The sequence below is a fragment of the Mustela lutreola genome, chromosome 11, assembly GCF_030435805.1.
Source record: "Mustela lutreola isolate mMusLut2 chromosome 11, mMusLut2.pri, whole genome shotgun sequence".
In the NCBI taxonomy this organism is placed as follows: domain Eukaryota; kingdom Metazoa; phylum Chordata; class Mammalia; order Carnivora; family Mustelidae; genus Mustela; species Mustela lutreola.
The window spans coordinates 7470272-7491500 of record NC_081300.1 but is presented as its reverse complement, the minus strand read 5'-3'; the positions used below and the strand labels follow the sequence as shown (position 1 = coordinate 7491500).

At 43.5% G+C, this 21229-nt stretch overlaps 1 protein-coding gene and 1 pseudogene across 2 annotated transcripts in view; one reads left to right on the top strand and one right to left on the bottom strand.

Annotated features, from left to right (window-relative positions):
- Positions 1-5961, bottom strand: part of RTTN (rotatin) — a 156186-nt gene extending 150225 nt beyond the window's left edge. The window contains exons 1-5 of one of the 2 annotated variants that reach the window (XM_059138929.1): positions 5762-5961; positions 5244-5431; positions 4205-4382; positions 3266-3355; positions 1066-1156 (exon numbers count right to left, since the gene is read on the bottom strand). In XM_059138929.1, coding sequence (XP_058994912.1) covers positions 1066-1156; positions 3266-3355; positions 4205-4382; positions 5244-5431; positions 5762-5792 — 578 coding nt within the window. In that variant the 5' untranslated portion in view covers positions 5793-5961. The remainder of the gene's footprint in view (positions 1-1065; positions 1157-3265; positions 3356-4204; positions 4383-5243; positions 5432-5761) is intronic. The other variant, XM_059138928.1, reaches the window with a different exon arrangement.
- A 1091-nt stretch (positions 5962-7052) lies between these two features.
- Positions 7053-20374, top strand: LOC131810914 (RNA-binding motif, single-stranded-interacting protein 2-like; annotated as a pseudogene).
- Positions 20375-21229: the final 855 nt, after the last annotated feature.

Genomic DNA, 21229 nt, shown 5'->3' with positions numbered 1-21229 from the left:
GACTCTAAGTAACCTAGTGGCATAATGACTCTACCCAGCCTTCCTAGATCTTTTCCCTAATCACGAACTCGGGAGTGGGTCCTTCCTCCATCCGCCCACATGTGGTACTATGGCAACTGCACGCTGACCTTCTATCCCCCACCGACCCTCCTCAAGAGCCAGCACTACACAGTATCCACCACTGTATGCCAAGACCATCACCGTGCTCCAAATGAAATCAATGTCAAAGGGCACAGAATGCAACGAAATCTGCTAAATGACAGAGAATATGAGAGCAAGTATAAAGGTAATTCTAGAAATTAAATTCCTTACTGCTCTTCCTTGGCCTAGTGAATGAAGCTGGGATTCTCTTATCCGAGAGGACACCCCTCACCGTCTCAGACAGTAAGTTCTCCCCAGGGATTTGGCAATTGTTTACCTCCCACCATAAGAATTTATACCCTCCCCTCAGCCCAGCTCCAGTCCACCACCCACCATCCAGAGGTGTGTACCAGAAATCACAGCTCCTCCTTGAGGCCTGCCTCAGAGCTGACATCAAAACCACCCCTGCCGCTTTCCCACATGGACTCTACCTCTTCAATACGTTGTTTCAAGAGAATCTACTGATGCTGTGGAAGTGGCAGCATCAAAAAGAATTTAATAGCATCCAACTGTTTCTCTAGTCCTAACTCTAGCAAGCTGGTCTTTTTACTGTCAACTGAATATATTGTCCACTAAAAAATACTATACTTATGTTTAATCTTTTTCTATTTTTATTAACTAAGGGCCTAAGCAATGGCCAATCGGAGAATCTGATCAATTAGAGATGATTTTTACCACCAAGAAGCATACAAGATCCCAACCACAAAAACAAAACAAAAGCAAAATCTTGATGTGTAGCCAGATAATGGCAAATAGGAAGTTTCTGACTTGCTTTTTGAAACAGTGAAAATCACTCATACATTCCCATTACTACCTTTCACAGCCATTTAGTATGTTTTTTCCTGGTGAAAATATACAATAATGGCAACCAGATTTAATGGCTATAAATGAACCAAAATACATGACACACAGCAGGTACCATACCTTTCATTAGACGAGAGAACATGTCTATCTGTTGTAGTCAGGGGTAGCCAAGGAAACGTAGAAAACTTCAAACACTTCACGGTCTGATTTACTGTTAATGGAACAGCAAAATTTAAGGGATCAAAGGCAATGTGGAGAGACTCACCACGCTAAGAATACAGCTTCACCCTTAAAACAAGTCTTCAAATAAAGTTACATCTTACACTACATCTTACAGTTACATGTTACAGTGACCTAAAATATACCAAAAAAGGTCAGCTACAAATCTGTCCCCTAACAAGATAAATAACAGAGCTCTGTTTTCATAATTTACACAGAACCATATATTTTCAGAATGGCATAAATACAAACCAATATTGAATGACATTTAGAGCTTCAATTACATTTTCTATTTTACCCTGTGGCTAACCAAAACACAGAGCTTAAATTTAACATAAAAGGAACTGGCATTTTGGAGATCTTTAATTTGGAGAAATTAAAAATGATATAAACATAATCAGACATTATATTTAATTAGTCATGTTCAAATATCCTCAATGGTGTTAGATGTTTAAACCTCTCTGAAGATGACTTGAAGACCATAAGGTTGAAGATCAAATAGCACCACTCGAGATGAAAAGAAATCTGAGAAACCAACAGTGTTGAACCACCCGTTCAAATTATTTTTTAACGAATCTCGTGTTGTACAAGTTAAGGTGGCAATGCTGAGAAGCAGTATCTAGTATCTACATAAACCCTTCCAAGTGGCAAATATTCCCTCTGCCAAATGCTTTGAAAAGAGCATGAAATCACTGAATTTAGATAACAGCATTATTAAATTCCCAGATATAGCACAGTTGTTTCTTTCAAAAGTGCTAAGATCCAAGCAGGATTTATTTTCTAACAGAAAAGTTAAAGGGGGATGGAGTGAAGGACAGACTTATACCGCACACAAAAAGATGTGACCAAAATAAGCCATATCATCAATCCACAAAATGCAACTCACGCAACAAAATATCACCATCTCAACGGTCCCTAACGTTTTCCACAGCTGCACTCAAGTGCGCACCTTCCCAGACCTGGACGTACTCTCTCCCTTCAGATAGCTCTCACAGTCACTCAGTGAAGCCTCTTAATCATGAACACAAGAAACTACCATCTCAAAAACTGAGGCTCCCTAACAAGTCTAACAGAACTTTTACAGAAAGAAAAGGTAAAATATTTTAACAACTAAACAAGTCTGCAGGTCTTTCTCATGCTGTTATTCAACCAGAGAGTTTCTATGGAAGCATTTTATTAATGGAGGGCTTCCAAGCGGATAAACTGAATACTTGACATGAGCAGATATACCCTTGGACACAACCTTTTCATTTCAACTGTGCAAATAAGCTGTCAGATACAGCTTACTTAATTATTCCCTAACTACATCACCCAGAACAAAGGTTTTATCCTTTCTAAGCCTCAGGGCCTTCATCAGTAAAATGGAGATAGAACAGTATCAATTTCACTGGGACTCCAGAAAGGATTCATTCATTCATCCAGAGAATACACACTGAGTGCCTAGGAAGTTTTTGGCATCATTCTGCTCACTGGGGATAAAGCAGTGTTCACCACTATCATTAAACTTATAACAAGGAAGACAAAAAGAGGTAATAAATATGTAATTTCAGATTATGATGTATGTTAGGAAGAAAATTAGACATAAAGTGATCACTGGCAGGTGTCCTCAGGAGGGTCTCTCCAAAGAGGTAACATGTGAGCAGAGACATAGCAGGACATGAAAAGACCTGGATGAGACTCCAGGGAGAGAAAGAGGCCCTAAATCAGAACTCTTCCATCAAGTGGATGCTGGAATAAAGACAAATGACGAAACCCAAATGGTCTTGAGTCTTTGGCCTGAGTAACTGGATGAACAATAGCACTTAGTGAGCTGGAGAATAAATACCAAGACAAGCATCTAGTTCATGGCACCATCCGGGATAAATCTGTGCTCAGCGGGCTCAGGAGAACTACTGCCACCATCACCACCCACCACCAGAGTTGCTCAAATGCAGTTACAATAACACAAAATGTTACTACTTAGACTCTACATCCTAATTTTAGGAAACTGAAACATTTGGTTCAGTGTTGAAACATTTAAGTCTTTACAACAACAAAGAAAAGTACATTAACTTCTGATTTACCAGGTTAACAGGATCTACTTCTCTATACATATACACACCCATTGGTCGTGGAGACACTTCCATCTGTTGGAAATTACTTTTGTCTTGAGGAAAATATCCTATTAAGATTTCAGGTTGTTGTGGCAATTCTGATAAGAAAATATACATTAATGTATTATTGGTTCCTTATTTGCTAAAAGTAAAATTTACTTTTTTCAAATACTAATCTTTTAAGTCTTAGAGTCATTTCAAAAACTGGGAAAGTTATAGTAATTTGTTCATCTGAAGAGTCTTCCTATAGAGGAAAAAAGTGTAAGTGCTGAGATAGTTTTGGGGGGGGGAATTCCCCTCTTTTATGGTTCAGCAAATACAACTGTTTGTTAGAATGAAAATATCCACAACATACATAAAGAATCTGTTACAAAGTATTTAAGGAATCATCTCTGCTTCCTAGTCCATCTCCTTCCTCTCTCTTACTCCAATTATGTAGTTCCTGACACTTCAACCTTCATTAATATCTTTACTAATATCTTCATAAACAAAGATATTAACCTGCATTAATATCTTTAGAGAAAAAGTTGTCAAAAACAAAGGAATCAAGCACTCTTTCAGTACCTTTGACAATTCTGTCACATGTGATTACATATTCTGCAGTTCAGTTGCATTTAGAATGGGAACACATTATTACTGCTACTGTTGATCACTTGTATTACTGCAGAAGTAATATGGCAAACTAATCTCAAAAAAGAAAATCTCTGGCATCTTTCAGGCCGCTTGACCAAAAAAGCAACAAATACAAATGAATCCTCCTCTGAATAACTGTGGGGGGGGGGGGGGGGGTGGGAAGGTCAAGCTCATGTATGTTAGTGTGAGAAAATGATCTTTTTTTTTTTTTTTTTTTTTTTTAAACCTCAGGTCCCTCTCCTTAGAATTAACCACTAGAACCAATACATTTCTGTTTTAACAGAATGCATCAGAGATGGATTCCAAAGAGTTACCAGTTTGTCTGGTTTGGTAAGATGCAGGATACAGTGCAGCATCTTCTGAAGGAAGAATAAAAAGTCCATCCAGAATGCCATCGATTTCAGCCTGCAGATTGGGCTCCACGTTAGAACGAAGTTTAGATAAGAACTCGACGGCACCAAGGTCGACCAAATGCTGGACGGCGGGCGGATACTGAAATAAGAAGGGGAGAGTCTGGAGAGCAACCATATGTAGCAGAATTTCTACGTTCTGTCTGACAGCAACAAAAACATGAAGTTATTCTTAGTATTCTAGATGCTCCTTTTTTAAAAAAAATAAAGCTTGTATTGACATAGGGAAAAGTAAAGAACTTCCCTGTGTATGAAACAGATTATAGAGACGAGTAACCCACGTGGTAAGTCCTGAAAAGCCCAGACGCGGGGCACTAGACATGCTCACGGCCCACTCCCGTCTGCCCACTGAGTGGATCGCCTCCGGCCGTGGCCTCCGGGCCTACCCTGCCCTACCCCGGCCAGGGAACGCCAAAGCGACGATCCCCTCTGACCGCAGCACAGGGGCAGTTCGGAAAGGTCACGGCCGCACGCTTGACCTCTGAACCCTGACAACTACGCTCAGCACGGGCCGGGCCGGGGCCCTCCACCGGCAAACAGATACAGAGACGCGGGGCGGCGCCTGAGGGGTTTCTGTCACGCGCTGCGCCGAGCCCTCTGACCGCGCTCCCACAGACGCGCCGCGGGACGAATAACCGAACGACCGGACGAAACGGAAAGCAGGACGGCTCTGCCGGCGTCCAAAGAGGATTCGCAAGAACCAGGACACGCCAGAACCCAGAGGCGGCTCCTCCAGGGAGCGCGGCGGCCGCAACGCGGGAGTCCACGCGGCGCGCAAGAGAAAAGGAAGTCGAGCCTCCCAGACCCCGAGGAATTCAAGTTCAACATCGCTCGTGAGTTTACGGGGGGACAAAGTTGTGATTCCTTAACTTTCCCCAAAAGCGCTGCCGCGAGCTGAGCCGGCAGCCCCGGCTCGTCCGCGTGCACCTCAGACCGGGCCTACCTTGGCCAGCGTGCTGAGCAGGCCGAGCGCCTCCTCCCTCAGCGGCACGGACGCGAAGCCGAACCAGCGCAGCAGGCGCAGCAGCAGCGGCCTCTCCCGGGCCAGGTCGTCGCCGCGGACCAGGCCGCGCTCCAGCTTGCGCAGGATGTTCCCGAGCGCGCGCTCCCGGATCTCGGCCAGCGGGTGCCCTGTGGAAACACCGCGCGCGGCGCGTCGCCCACCTGCGAGGAGACGCCCCCCCGGGCCGACCCGACCACCCGCTTAGTGACGCTGCGGACGAGGGCGGGGCGAAGAGGGAACTAAACCGGATTTTTTCACAGGCGGCCTCCGGGGCGTTCGGGGCGCGAACGGCGGAGTGGACGCGAAATCCCAGACGGGTCCCCGGGGGCCGCCCCGGCGAGGCCGGGACGGGAGGAAGCCGTCTCGGGGTGGGCCGGCCTCGAGAATGCTGCACGGCTATGCCCAGCAAGTGGCCACGACAGGAGGGTGACGGAGCGAGGGGCCGCTCAGCCTGTTACCGAGTTTCCCGATGAGCCCCGTCAAGACCATTTCGTCCCGCTCAATCAGCCGCCGCCGGAGAATTAAACTGCCGCGCCACAGCGTCCGTCAACACTTAGTGTCCCCGTGGAAACCCGGGCGGTCGGACAGTGAGTTCCGCGATGCCACAGGGAACCACCAGACGACCAGGAGGCACCCCGTGAGCTACTGTGAGCCCCCGCGACACCACAGAAGCTTACAGTCTCTCTGTAATTACCACTAAGCAGCTCCTACACAGCAGTCTCTATCGTAAGAACCGGAAAGAATGAGGAGACAAGCCGGGAATAGAACGCGTCCCGGCCGCGGTGCACACCGGGAGTTGTGGTCTTCGCCCATTTGTGCTCCGTGCCCGGAATTCCGGGCTCGCCACGGCACCCACCTTCCTGGGGTTCCGGCATCTCAGCGCGGGCTCGGGCGCGGGCTGCAGAGGTCCCGACGGGTGCCAACCGGGCCCTGCAAACTGGCTCCGGTCCTGCCCGTCTCAAGTCTCGGCTCCCAGAACTTTGCCATTGATAACGCAGAGTTTGGTGGGGTTTGGATTCCCGCACGCCCACAACCGCCCCACCGCCGTCTGTTACTAAAATCACTTACTTTAACGGTAAAATGTACCTGCAAGGGCAAGCGGCGCCCTCGGATCCCGAAGTTCCGTGTAGACAGGCAAGTCGCCAAAGACAAGGGGGGCGGGAGAGAACTACGAGAAGGGAAGAGAAGAAGGGGACTGTAGAAACAAACGAACAAATCGGGGCGGCGGGGTAAGGGTAGTAGAGTTTCGCACTGAACAAACGAACAAATCGGGGCGGCGGGGTAAGGGTAGTTGAGTTTCGCACTGAACAAACAGAAAAATGCAAGCAGGGCTGAGAGCAACGACAAAGTTCAATGTGTCCAGTGGTTTTCAGCCTAGAGAACATTTTCTCACGGATGTTTTCAGTGCCTTGGAAAGGCTGTCCCGGCGGCATAATACCCGTTCCCGTGCTGCGGTCATCAGCGCGGTTCCTCGCCGGGGTCCCGCCGGGGCCCCGCCGGGGCCGGACCTTCGTTCCCTGCAGCGCCCGCGGGGCCTCGGCGCTCCGCGAGGTCGCGGGCCGGACGGTGGGGATGTTTGCGCCGGACCTGGAAGGGTACGTAGGGGTTTGTTCGCCAGGAAGGGAAACGGGGTCAGGGAATTCCTGCCCGAGAAAGCCGTCCGTGCAAAGCAAGGACTCAGAGTGCGTCCGTCGAGGGCCGCGGAAGAGCCGCGCTGTGCGGCCCGGTTACCCCGGGGGGAGACAGGGAGGTGCCGGGGCTGCTGGCCCGCTGGTTGCGCCCCGCTTGTCCCTCTGCCGGGCAGGACACAGCCTTTGGGGATCAGAGAGTGCGAGGACAGAGGTGTGGACATTTAACCCAAGTCCCACGCGTCCACACCCGAGCCCCACCGGCCGCGCCGGTAACGGGAACGCACTGCTCAGCCCCAGGAGAGAGAAGAGCTCCTGCCGGTTACGGTGCCCGAAGGACCAGAAAGTGGGAACAGTTAAACCAGCTGAGAAGTTTCCACAGTGACCCAGGCATGAAGGCTACAGTTGCGGATCCGAAGTGTCAGGGTCAAAGTACACGTGACAGTACAAAACGGAAATAACTTTTCAAAGATATTTCTAAGATGAAAGTCTTAGAAAGATGAGACACTGAGGGTATCAGTGGGGAAGGGATGACGATGCTGTGGGGGAAAAATAAGTTAGAGTTGATTCTTTTTTTTTTTTTTAAGATTTTATTTATTTATTTGACAGAGAGAGATCACAAGTAGGCAGAGAGAGGAGGAAGCAGGCTCCCTGCTGAGCAGAGAGCCGGATGCGGGACTCAATCCCAGGACCCTGAGATCATGACCTGAGCCAAAGGCAGCGGCTTAACCCACTGAGCCACCCAGGCGCACTAGAGTTGACTCTTGATCAACATAGGTTTGAACTGCCCTGGCCCACTGATGCACAATTTTTTTTTTTCAATAAATAGAGTATGACTGTACTACAGATGTATTTTCTCTTCCTATGATTTTCTTAACATTCTCTTTTCTGTAGCTTGCTCTATTGTAAGAATATAGTGTGTACTACATGTAACATACAAAATCTGTGTTAATCAATTATCTGTTACCGGTAGGGTTCGTGTCAACAGTAGATAAGTGGTAGCTAGGTTTTGTGGGAATCAAAAGTTAGATGTGGATTTTTGACAGCGCAGGGCTCACTGTCCCCAAACCCTGTTGTTCAGGGGTCAGCTATAATTTAAAACAAGCATGTAGCAAGCAAAAAGGGGGGAGGGGTCAAAAATGAAATGAGATTTGATGGACATACAACATTATATCAGTATTGATATTTGATATTGATAGACACTGTGAAATGACCTACCACACTATGTCTGGTAGCCATCCATCCAAAACGGTTTTGTTTATGTTGTTTTTATTTTCTAATTTTTACTGTTATTGTTGAGCATATATTCTTTTTATAATTACAAAAAAAAGTCATGAAGTCCTGCTTATCACATTCAAAGCAATTATGTATCATTCTATTAGACTAAGTATTGATTTGCCAATTTTTCCTCAAAGAATCAATCTTCAACTTATCAATTCTCTAAAAAGAATACTCATACCCTAATGTATTTACTGTACTTTTACTTATTATCAGTAACTTTCTCCTTCCCTAGGTTTGTTTTACAGTTCCTTTTCTCACTTCTTGAACTAAAGGTTTTGCTGTTTGTCTGTATTCTTTCTTATTTGGTTATAGAGAATTCCATGAATCCACATCTAAGGAAAGGTTTAAGCATTATCATGAGTTCAGATTTATAATGTTCTGTCTACGGTTAGAACTCTCAACCATGCTGAACCTGCTATTTTGATACTTTCAGTTTCACCCAAGATCTATGTAGGAGGTTTTTAATCATCAAATCTGTCCTGCGTATCCTTTAATTATTCATTTTTACTGTTACTGTATCCCAGTCAGCAACTCGGGTTTTGTCATTTTGAACTTTGATGTGGTTTTTTTAAATGATGTCTGAGTGCTTGAAATATGGACAGTTGATATTTGTGTGCATGTATGGAGAACTGTATGGATGTATATTTGTAATTTTCTACTTGTACTTACAGTAGTTTTTGTTATATTTCTTTAAATGCCAACTTACAGGGAAAACATGTTGAATTTTACCTGGTGGTAAATGACAGTCGTTCAGCTGGCAGGGTCTGAATGGCTTGGGACTGAATGAAAAGTAGAGATCTTGTATGTTGGGATCTGCTTGTCACAAACCATGCAACATGAAAGAGAAAAACATGTGGATCCAGGAGCACAGGTCAAATTCTAATTATTGAGCTCCACTTAATTATCAACCATCCTTCGACCTTTCAGTTATACCCACAAATCACTAGCATTGCCTCAGTCTGCTATACTGGATCCTTTGGCTTAGATGAAGAGATATTTATACCGAAAGCCACAGGAAATACTCAGTTACTCCCATAAAGAACTCATTCTACTATCTGTGGTGATTTAGGCTAGAAGAAAAAGAAATACTTTATTTTTTCTTCGTGGAAAGGTTGTGCAATTTTTCTCTTCCTCACAATTTGAACTTGAATTCTAATACTTCGGGTTATACCCAGTAGGTCTGTCAGTTGGGATCATGTGCACTTCCTACCCTTTATTTCTGTATCTTGACTAACTTAAAATCCCTGGCTCATAGTCATATAAGCTAAACAAACTATTACATAGAGCACAAACCTTGGAGCCAGACATGGGTTTAAAACCAGCTTTGCAGCCTTCCTAATTGCATAATTATGGGGAAGCTCATTAACTTTCTTGGTTGCAAATGACAAAAATTTTACTCCGAGGAGTAAGCAAAAATGAGATTTATTACCTCGCTCTAGAAAAGGATCTGGCCTCAGAGACTCAAAAATATTAATAATCTTTTTCTCAACATCTTAGTCTTGCTTCCCTCAGTATGTTTGTCCCATTCTTTTAGGATCCTCCCAAAATATATAGGACAAGAGAGGAGTGTGGTCCAGACTTCATCTTCCCATATAGTGACCCAAGAAGAAAGAAAGAACATTTCTCCCAACATCCAGATACAAAACCTGTGATGGGAAACCCCATCCGGTAGTGTTTATGAGCTTGCCCGATGCTGGGTTACTCATTCACACCCTGAACTGTGGGCCAGGGCATCATAATCGTACCAGAGTTACAAGGAGTTGGGCCAAAAACTTCCACCAAGGAAAAGGGTGGGACGAACAGAAAATGGGGCAGGAGGGGGAGAACCTTGGGTAGGGGAGCCCCGAAGCCTCTATAATCCGTAAACCTTAGCTTGTGCAGGTTGAAATTGGGGTTAAATATAGCACCCACTGATAGGACTGTGTGAAGACTAAAGGAGATAAACCAGGGAAAGCGCTTACCCCGGGACCTCTATAATAGGTAGTTGCTACAAATAATAGAGATTTTAGTGGCTGTCAAACTTGAGGATGCCTCTTTGCCATATTGAATGTTTGGTGTCTCCCTCCTCCCCACTCCCCAAAACTTGTATGTTAAAATATGATCCCCATTGTGCTGGTATTAGGAGGTGGGACTTTTGAGAAGTTACTAGGTCATGAGGGTGAATCCTCATGAATGGGGACTCATGCTTTTTTTTTTTTTTTTTCCCCAAGATTTTATTTATTAGAGAGAGAGAGTAGCACAAGCAGGGGTTGTGGCATGTAGAGGGAGACACAGTCTCCCTGCTGAGCAAGGAGCCCAATGCAGGACTCAATCCCAGGACCCTGGGATCATGATCTGAGCCAGAGACTGAGCCACCCAGGTGTCCCAGGACTCATGCTTTTCTTTCCTTTTTTTTTTTTAGGATTTTATTTATTTGACAGACAGAGATCACAAGTAGGCAGAGAGGCAGGCAGGGGAGGGGGAAGAAAGCAGGCTCCCCGCTGAGCAGAGAGCCCAACACTGGGCTTGATCCCAGAACACTGGGATCATGACCTGAGCCGAAGGCAGAGGCTTTAACCCACTGAGCCACCCAGGCGCCCCAGGACTCAGGCTTTTCTAAAAGACGTTCCAGATCGGTCCCTCCCCCTCTCAGCCATGAGAAGACTGAGAAAAAAGAGCTATCCTTGAACCAGGAACCCTGGTCCCCACCTCACACTGAGCTTCTTAGTACTCTGATCTTGGGCTTTCCATCCTCTAGAACCGTGAGAAATAAGTTTCTGTTGGTTTATAAACCATCCCTGTCCAGTCTGTGGTATTTTATTATAGTAGCTGTATGGACTGAAATATTTGTCTTTCTAGGAAGAGAATGCAGTGTTTTGTATCAGTGCTACCTGCAAGTAAAACCACGAGGTAGCTCTGTTCAGCAGAGGGACTCAGAGGGACCTGGCCCAAGACACAGTCTTTCTGCTCCCTGCGGGAGGTCTCGCAGGCAGAGGACTCAGGACCGTCCAGCTATTGATGCGGCCATACCCAGGCACAACGGCCGGGGGAAAGGGAGTTCTCTGATCCTCTTTTCCTCATTGTTCAGAGGGAAGGAATTATTGGCCCAAAGGAGAAATTCTTTTATAAGCCACTTTTACATTAATTGGGATATTAATTTATCAAGACAATATGTAAAAAGGAGCAAAAAAGCAGGATTCATAAACAAAAAGACTAACCAACAGATGTGGATTATTTGTGATTATTCAAGTTATTCGTGGTCCCCAGGACAGGAAAACATTGTGTGTCTTCCAGAAAGTCGCCCGGATCCAAGCCTGCCTTAGTCAAGAATAAAGATCATGATTCAGAGTGCCTGGGTGGCTTGGTCGGTTGGGTGACCAACTCTTGATTTCAGCTGGGGTCGTGATCTCAGGATAGTGGATTGAGCCCCATGTTGAGCTCTGCCCTGAGAAGGGAGTCTGCTTAAGATTCTCTCTCTCCCTGTGCCCCTCCTCCCACCCCATATACACGCTCTCCCTCTTTCTCTCAAAATAAATAAATCTTAAAATAATGATTTTTTTTAAAAGCATGATTAATTAATAATTTGGATCTTTGAGGTTTTTTATTTTTTTATTTTTTTTAAGTTGGCTCCATGCCCATGATGGAGCCAAATGTGGGGCTTGAACTCACAACCCTGAGATCAAGACCTGAGCTGAGATCAAGAGTCAGTTGCTTAACAAACTGAGCCACTCAGCACCCCAATAATTCGGACCTTTAAGAAGGAAAAATGGTTGTGGTGAAAGGCTTCATCCCCTCGTTAAGAACTATCCTAATCATGGCCCATAAATTTGTTCTATGAATTTACATAATATTTAATTTTTAAGGGGACCATCACATTCTAATTCATCTTCCCAATACCAAAATAGAAAGGTAATAAATATTTTATGCCATTTTAAAGTGGAAGAATTGAAACAAGGTATGTTCATGTTCCACTTCAAATAGCAGAGCAACACAGATTTGAACTTTGCTTTCTTTGCACAATTTAATAAATAGGGTTCTTAATTATAGATGTGGCAAAGCAGACAAGGATTTCTGCTATCACCATTGCTATTCAATATTGTAGTGGAAGTGTTATTCAGAGTAATTGCCAAAAAAAGAAATAAAAGACATTCCAGATTAGTAAGGAAAAGTAAATCTATTTCTATTTACAGTTGACATGACCTTACATGTAGAAGACTCAAAGGAATCCACAGAGAAACTATTAGACCAAAGGAAAGACTTTAGCAAGGTTACAAAATACAAAATCAATACACAAAATCAAATTGTTTCTCCACACAAGCAATAAACAATCCAAAAATTCAATAAAGGAAATACTACATTTACAATAATGGTAAAAAGAATAAAATACTTGGGAATAAATGTAACACAAATATGGGACATCTATGTGGAAAACTACAAAATATCATTGAAAGACATTTTTTTAAAAGACTTTATTTGTCAAAGAGAAAGAGAAAACAATCAGGGGGAGCAGCAGGCAGAGGGAAAAGCAGGCTCCCTGCTGAGCAAGAAGCCCTATACAGGGCTCAATCCCAGGAACCTGGGATCATGACCTGGGCCAAAGGCAGATACTTAACCAATGGAGCCACCCAGGCATCCCCATTGAAAAACATTTTTAGGGGTGTCTGGGCAGCTCAGTCATTAAGCGTCTGCCTCTGGCTCAGGTCATGATCCCAGAGTCCTGGGATCAAGCCCCGAATCAGGCTTCCTTCTCCCTCTCCCACTTCCCCTGCTTGTGTTCCCTCTCTTGCTTTGTGTGTGTCTCTCTCTGTCAAATAAATAAATAAAATCTTAAAAAAGAAAGAAAGAAAGAAAGAAAAACATTTTTTAAAGACCAAACTGAGTAGAAAGACATCCTGTGCAATTGATTGGAAGATTTTATATTGTTAAAATGGCGAGACTCCCCAAACGGAACTACAGATTTAAAGCAGTCTCTGTCAAATACCCAGCCACCTTCCTCATAAAATTAATAAGCTTATTCATATGGAAACAATATGGATACTATTGGCTTATATTCATGTAGAAATTAAGGGAACCAGACTGCACAAAACTAACCCAAAAAAAGAACAAAATTGAAGGACTTCTGCTTCCCAGTGTCAAAACTTATTACAAAGCTACAGCATCCAAGACATAAGGACAGTATTGACAGTATGTCAGTGCAGTACTGACATAAGGACAGACATATACACTAATGGAATAAAACTGAAAGTCCAGAAATAATCACTTACATTTGTGGTCAATTGCTTATCAATAAATATGCCACAACAATTCAACAAGGAAAGACTTTTTTTTTCAAAAAATGGGACAGCCGGATATCCACATGCAAAAGAATGAATTTGGATTTATACCTCACACTGTCTACAAAATGAACTCAAAATGGATCGAGGTCCTAAATGCAAGCACTTGAGATTATTTTTTCTCGGGGAAAAAATAGGCATAAGTGTTCATGACTATGAATTAGGCAGTGGTTTCTTAGACATGGCAACAAAAACACAAGCAAAAATTTAAAAAGGTAAATTGGACATCATCACAATTTAAAATTTTGCACTTCTAAGGATACTATCAAGAAAGTGAAAAGTCAAGCAAAGAGTAGGAGGAAACATTTGCAAACCATGTATCTAATAAAAATCTTTTATGCAAAATATGTTAAAACAACAAAAATCCTTATAACTCAACATTAGAAAAACTACCCAATTTAAAAATGGGCAACAATCTGAATAGACAGTTCTTCAAAGAAGGTATCTAAATGGCCAATAAACACGTGGGAAGGCTCAGCCACCTAACATTCAAGAGAAGATGCTGATCTCAGTGGTTTCCAGGCCCGGGATTTCGACTTTTGAGTAGAAGAAAAACAAGAAGCAGCTGTATGTGTCACTGCCTCAGCAGATGACGTCACCTCATCCAAGCAACGGTGCCCCTAGCAGCAGCAGGGGGAGCAATGGAAAGGGCCAGCTGAGCAAAACCAGCATCTATATCCGGGGATTGCAACCAGGCACTACTGACCAGGACCCTATCAAATCGTACTGGTCATACAGCAGGATTGTCTCCCCTGAGGTCATACTGGAGAAAAGCACCAGCAAGTGCAGCAGCTGTGGCTTTGTGGACTTTGACCGTCCTTCAGCGGCACAGAAAACTGTAACAGCACTGAAAGCCAGTGGCATACAGGCCCAGAGCCACAAAGCAAAAGGGGCAGGACCCCACGAAGTGACACCTGTCCATCGTTCCACTAGCAATGGATAAGCAGGAACTAGAAGGGGAAGCCCTCTGGCCAAGTCATCCTCACTCGAATCCTCCGAGACACCAGTGGGACAGCAGAGGGGATGGCTTTGCAAGAATGGAGTCCGCAGAGAAGTGTGAAGCATCATCACCCACTTTAACGGCAAATGTATTAAGACACCTGCCGGAGTTCCAGCTCCGTCTGACCCCTTGCTTTGCAGGTTTGCTGACGGTCCACAGAAATGGCAGAACCAAGGGAAGTCTGTGCAAAATGGACAGGCCTGGCTAAGGAATGCAGCTATGGGTGGTATAGTCTTGACCTAGGACCCCAGCCCAGCTCTTCCGAATCGGTTTCCCGTTATAACATCCCCTGCAGCAGGATGCTTGCTCAGTCCGCACCCTCCCCGTGTCTTCCATCTCCTGTGTCTTCTGACCACATGGGAGCCACACATGTGTGACTCTCACACCTCCTCTGCCATCACCTAAGCCATCTTGGATGCACCACCCGTCATACCCCCCGCAGCTTTCAGCTTCAGTTCTGCCCTGAGGGAATGGATCACCCCATTTCTCTCCAGCCTGCCTTCACAGTGGGACCTCATACCCATCAGGGGGGTACCTCTCCCTCAGCAGCACGGGCATGTACATGCCCATGGCTGTCACTACACAAGGAGCGCACATCTCCCAGTACACCCCTGTGCCTTCTCCCAGAAACCGAACCCACAATATCTCCGAGGTATGCCACACAAATACACTACTGGAGGTGTGATGCTTCCAGACGCCAGGGGGCTAACCAGGAACACCTTCCAACCATGGGCCTCGCTCAGCACGAACACGCTTTTCACAGGTCTGGGCCCAGAAAAAGATCTCTGCACTCTGGCCCTCTGCTTATTCCTCCATTTGTGAGGGTGCTGAGAGAAACCGTCACTTTTGGTGTGTGCTGCATTCAAGGAGATCAAAAGAACTTTCTTTTCTTTCTTTTGCCAAGAAAGTTGTATATTTTGTTCCTAACTGCAACATACTCTTTCCATATATCCCCCCAAAACAAAAACAAAAACATTTGAAAAGATATGGAACATCTTTAGTTATCAAGGAAATGCACATCAAAAAAATCAAAATGAGATACTTCTCTAGGTTGGCTGTAATCAAAAATAGGGGAAATAGTATTGTCGGCCAGGATGTGTGGAAATTGGAACCCTCACACCTGCAGCTGGGGGTTGAGAGTGGGTCAGCCACTGTGGAAAACAGTCTGGCAGTTCCTCCAAAGATGAATAATAGAATTAACATATGACCTAGCAACTCTCCCCTGGATATATACCCAAGAGAACTGAAATAGTCAACAGTTCCTCAAAAAGGTAAAGATAGAATTACTATGTGACCAGCCAATTCTACTTCTAGGTACGTGCCCCCTGAATGAAAACACGTACCCACAAAAACTCGTATATGAGTGTTGATAGCGGCCTCCTTCGTAAGAGCTGAAATGTAGAAGCAACCCAAATGTCCATAATTAATGAGTGGATAGACATGGGTGTGTGGAATGGATAAATCATATCTATACAATGAAACATTATGTAGCTTAAAAAAAAAAAAAGGTAAGAAATACTGATGCACCCTATAACATGGATGAACCTTGAAAACATTATGCCAAGTGAAAGAAACCAGACGCAGAAAACCACATAGTATATGATCTCATTTAGATGAGCTGTCCAGAGCAGGCACATCTATGAAAACAAAATGATTCCGAGTTTACTTAGATCTTGGTGGTCGTTGGGGTAACTGAGCAGTAATAGCTAAGAGGTGAGGGGTTTCTCTTTGAGATGATGAAAATGTTCTAAAATTACCTGTGGTGTCAGTTGCACATATCTGTATATGTATTTAAAAACCATTGAAACGTACACTTTAAATTTGTGAATTACTTGGCACATGGGTTCTATTTCAATAAGGTGTTATGAAAATAAAAGCAGTAAGACATTAAGTTGAAAACAAGAATTTCTTTTATATTGAGTAAAATTACTCAATAGTTTCTATTTTCATATGTTTTTATAAAATTACTAAGTAACTTACCTTCTTCATTCAACATTGCATCATTGTCATTGGGCCAATAGATAGACCTCTGTTGATTCTGCCTTATTTTTTCAAAGATTTTTAAAAATTATTTTTTTGAGAGAGAGAACACACACACTAGAAAGAGAAAAAGCACGAGTGGGGTGAGAGGCAGTGGAAGAGCAGGGGGAGAAGCAGACTCCCCACTGAGCAGGGAACCAGATGTGGGCTCCATCCTTGGGGGACTCTGGGATTGAGACCTGAGCCAGGCAGATGCTTAACTGACTGAGGCACCCAGGCACCCCAATTCTGCTCTTTTTAATACTTTCACAATATTCAATATTGCATGCTCGAAGGTACCACTAATTGCCATCCTCTTTATCCATGTTTGTATTGTTTCTAGTGTTTTGCTTTTACAAACAATGCTGCAATAAATATCCTTATACATTAAAAAAAAAAAATTCATTTTATAAAGAACTTAATTTGTAAAGACACCAAGATAGTTCTGTAAGGAGAGTCAGTGTCCTGTCCAGAGAATTTGTGAACGCAGGATTATCCATGTATCTGTCACATTTAGACTCAGCCTTCTAAAGTGATAGATAAGATGAATGGCCCTTATGTGAACCTTTGAGCTCCATTCCCAGGCGTCTGCATTATTCAGCAAGACGTTTCCACCCTCGCCCCCCTACTGCCTTCCCATTGCGGTAACTGTTCACTCTGTCATCTAACCACTGGAAAACTTTCCCTTTGGTAAAATGAGGTAAGTATACATTACCATCTTCACACTGTGAAATTTAATTAGCTAATGATGGAAAAGTCCTTGGATGAAGAGTGCAATGGAAGTTCAAAGTAATATTGTTATTGTGTTTAGATATATTCTCAATGTGTAAAGTCACATAACCTTGCTGTTACAGTCAGATATGTGATTCTGGGCAAGCATTACTTCCAGGGAGAAAAAATAAGAACCAGCTTTTTGGAGATCTAGCACAAAGGCATATTTTCCTGTGATCTTAAGGTGGTGCCCATGTTTGCCACCTCTCGCAACTCAACTCTAATGATAATGGCCTCCATTGGTGCCCCTGCTGCCTGTAATCTATTTAATTGAAGTTACAAAAATGACCCTGACTTTCAGCCCTGCCTTGGCAGGTGGTGCAGCTGTGCTGAATATTTCTTGGGTCTGTAAATAAAATACTGATTCTAGTCACTTCTACAGAATGCATTTTGATACTGCAGATTTTTTTCAATGTTGGCTCAATTAAGTTAGGTATCTCTAAGGGAAAGTAGGTTATCAGTTAAGGCAAAAAGGCAGTCCACAGCTAACACTGGTCATTTCTTTAAAAAGTGCTTTGAGCCCTCTCCTAATTTGTGAAGGTAACCTTACACAGCAATCAGATAGATTAAACACTGTCCTGTTGACTCTGAAATGAAGACAAAAGCCTTGGAATTCTGAAGAACATCTTCTCATACATAAGGTCTCTACAATCAATACATTCTTTACTGGTAGTATTTTAGGATACCTGAGGTGGTCTAGGACAGACTGGGTTTTGAAGGGACCTTTGGCTGACCACTGAAGACCTCTCCACCTTTGCTTCTCAATGGGAATTTGGCCCATGTTATGTGCTTAATAAACATTCTAATAGAAAAATGAATGTACTTCCAGATGATGCTTAAGATCATTGTCCTGGCATTTCTGAACATAATTTGTTCATCATAAGTGTTTCCCCTCTCTGGGAATTCATATCCCTCATCTTTGTTCTGATGTGTACCTACTAGGCAGACTAAGAGCTCCCCCAAAGATGTCCACAGCCTGATTCGTGGAACCTATGGACTCCCTTACTCATTAAGGTTGCTGACGGAATTAAGATCGCTAATCAGGAGAGTTTAAAATAGTGAGACTGGGTGCCTGAGATTGTGTTCATGGTTTAATTTGCACGTTTATGTTTTATTTTAACCCAGTGGCCGTGGGTCTCCAGAGTTCCGGCCCATCCCTAGCTTTTTTTATATTTTTTTCTTAATTTGCGCAGGTGTGCTATTCTAAGGAGAAAGTCCGTGGCTTTCACTGAATCCCAAAGCATGCTCTCAACCCTCCGAAACTAAAGAAATGGACTGAGCCCATGCTCACCTTTCACAGATGAGGAAACTGACACTAGAATAAACATGGCTTCAAGCCTAAGGTCGCGGGGTAGTTACAGTAGGTCCTGCTGCTTCTTTTCACAGGAGTTATTTTGAGTTTCAGGTGACTTCCTCCTTGAGAGTGTTTCCATTTTTAAAAGAGCACTGCTTGGAACTCACTGTCCTCAGAACAAAGGAATGGCTTGTAGCACAGCTGCCTCTGCTGGTCCTGCCTTTACTGATTCCAGTGGGAGTCCTTTACCGAGGGAGGGACAAGGGTGACCAGAATAGAACAGAAGGAGAGGAAGGGTAGAGTATAGGCTAACAGCCATGGGGGGTGGAGGGCAGGTGCTGACTTTTTTTGGATGTCCTTGGGTTTAAATGACTCCCCTGAGAAGGTGACAGGAATTAGAACCATTGTGCTCCTATCACAGGAGAATCTAGCCGCAGGGCTGGGCAGGGCAACGGGTCCGGCTTCCCCAGGGAGGATGGAGAGTGATTTGCAGCAGGACCTTCCCAGAACAAAAGGAGAAGGAAAGAATTTGGACTTAGCACAATGACTACAAAGACGAAAAGGCAGTCTGATAAAGCTTCCAGCCAGCCAAAGAAATGGAAGCCCTCTTGGCGAGAACTAGCTGTGTGTTAGTAATAAGATCCTTTCTCAGGAAAGCAGGTGCTTTGTAGACAACTGGTCTTAATGAGCACGCATCAATAGGTTTGGCTGAAAACCTCACAATTCCAGAGAATAGAATAGTTAAATCAAATAATGAAGGGGCCGTTAACGGTGCCCTAAATGTAGGCGCGCTGCCCGGAAACTGTGCGCTCTTCTATTAAGTCTCAAAAATGGTGTGCCAGGTGACACAATGCTCACAACAAGTGTTAGCTAAATTAGTAGATTAGAATTACCAACTAATTAAATTGTGGGGCACAGTCTTTCTAGCATGAAGCGGTAGTCCGCAGCAGAGCCCCTTCCAATTAGCTAGGGAAACGGCTCTCGTGGAAGGAGGCAGCAGCTCCGACAGCCGCCCATCTGCTCGGACTCTCCGCCGCGTCAGCTCAGAGGATGCGCGCAGTGATGGGGAGACACGTGTCGCAAGTGGGGAAGATTCCAGCAATAGCTCATTTTCCTGTACACAACTATAAATCTGCCTCTTTCGGGCAATGTGGATAGCAAATGTAAGAGATATAAGAGTACTGGTTTGTTTTTTCTTATATCCATGAAACATTCAGAAAGTCTGAAGCACAAAAATTAGACTATCCTGACAATCACCTATATTCCGCAGCCAGAATTTGAATTATTTACTCAGTGAGAAATGAAAATTGTTTCCTGTGATGTCAAATGTAGTTTTCTGTGATTATAATTTTTTAATCATATACTGACTGTTGAGCTATTGTACAGCATGAATAAATTTTAATGGGAAATTAAAAAGAAATTAAAATCTATACTGCAAAAAAGCTGGTAAGTGGAAGGGGGGGGCGCTCAGTGGTTGAGCTTCTGCCTTCAGCTCAGGTCCTGATCCCAGGGTTCTGGGGTGGAGCCCCATGTCTGTCTCCCTGCTCAGCCTGCTTCTCCCTCTGCCCTTCCCCCATCAACTCGTGCTATCTCTCTCTCTGTCTCTCTCTCACTTTCTCCCTTGCTCACTGTCCCTCCCAAATAAATGAATAAAATCTTTGAAAAAATCATTAAAAAAAAACAAAACTAGAAAACTGATAAGCAGAATGTAGATATGATTAGCATTTAAACCAAATATAAATTAATGTTACAGGAGCTGCTTAGAATGAGAAATTGAAAAAAAAAAATCTTACATGATTAACTGGTGTCAATTTGAAATCAAATGCAGCAATTTTATTTTTAGCCCTGTAAGAATAAACATGTAATTAGCTCTCAAAAAGGATGTATCATAAATAGTCCAGTCTGACTATTTTAACCACCCAAATAGTTCAAGGTCATTGGATTTTTGTTAATACATATTCAGAGTTTTCACGATAAAAGTAATCATTGTCATTAAAGATGTTTGAAATTACAAAAAGGTGAAAAAAGAGAAAAATTACATTTTACTTTTACTTTAGCACTTCTGTATACAGGTTTCTTTGCTTGTTTGGGGCACATAGTCACAGTTTTATTATGCAAATGATTTGATGTTTTTATTCTTTTCCTTAAATAAAAATCATCTTCCAATGCTACTATACCCTATTTCCAACAATAACTTCTGTTATTATATGTATCACATTTTCTTAATTGCATTTTAATATTGCACAACATTCCATTTATTGCTTATTGTTTATAATAGCATCAAAAATACTTAGGAATCAATTTAACAAAATAATTTTAAGATTTGCACAATTAGGGGCACCTGGGTGGCTCAGTGGGTTAAAGCCTCTGCCTTCAGCTCAGGTCATGGTCCCAGGGTCCTGGGATCGAGTCCCGAATTGGGCTCTCTGCTAGGCGGGGAGCCTGCTTCCCCTCTCTCTGCCTGCCTCTCTGCCTACTTGTGATCTCTCTCTGTCAAATAAATAACATCTTAAAAAAAAAAAAAAAAGACTTGCACAATGAAAATTATGAGATGCAACTGAAAAAATAGTTTTTAAGACCTAAGTAAATGGGAAGACATCCTGTGTCATGCGTCGGAGGAC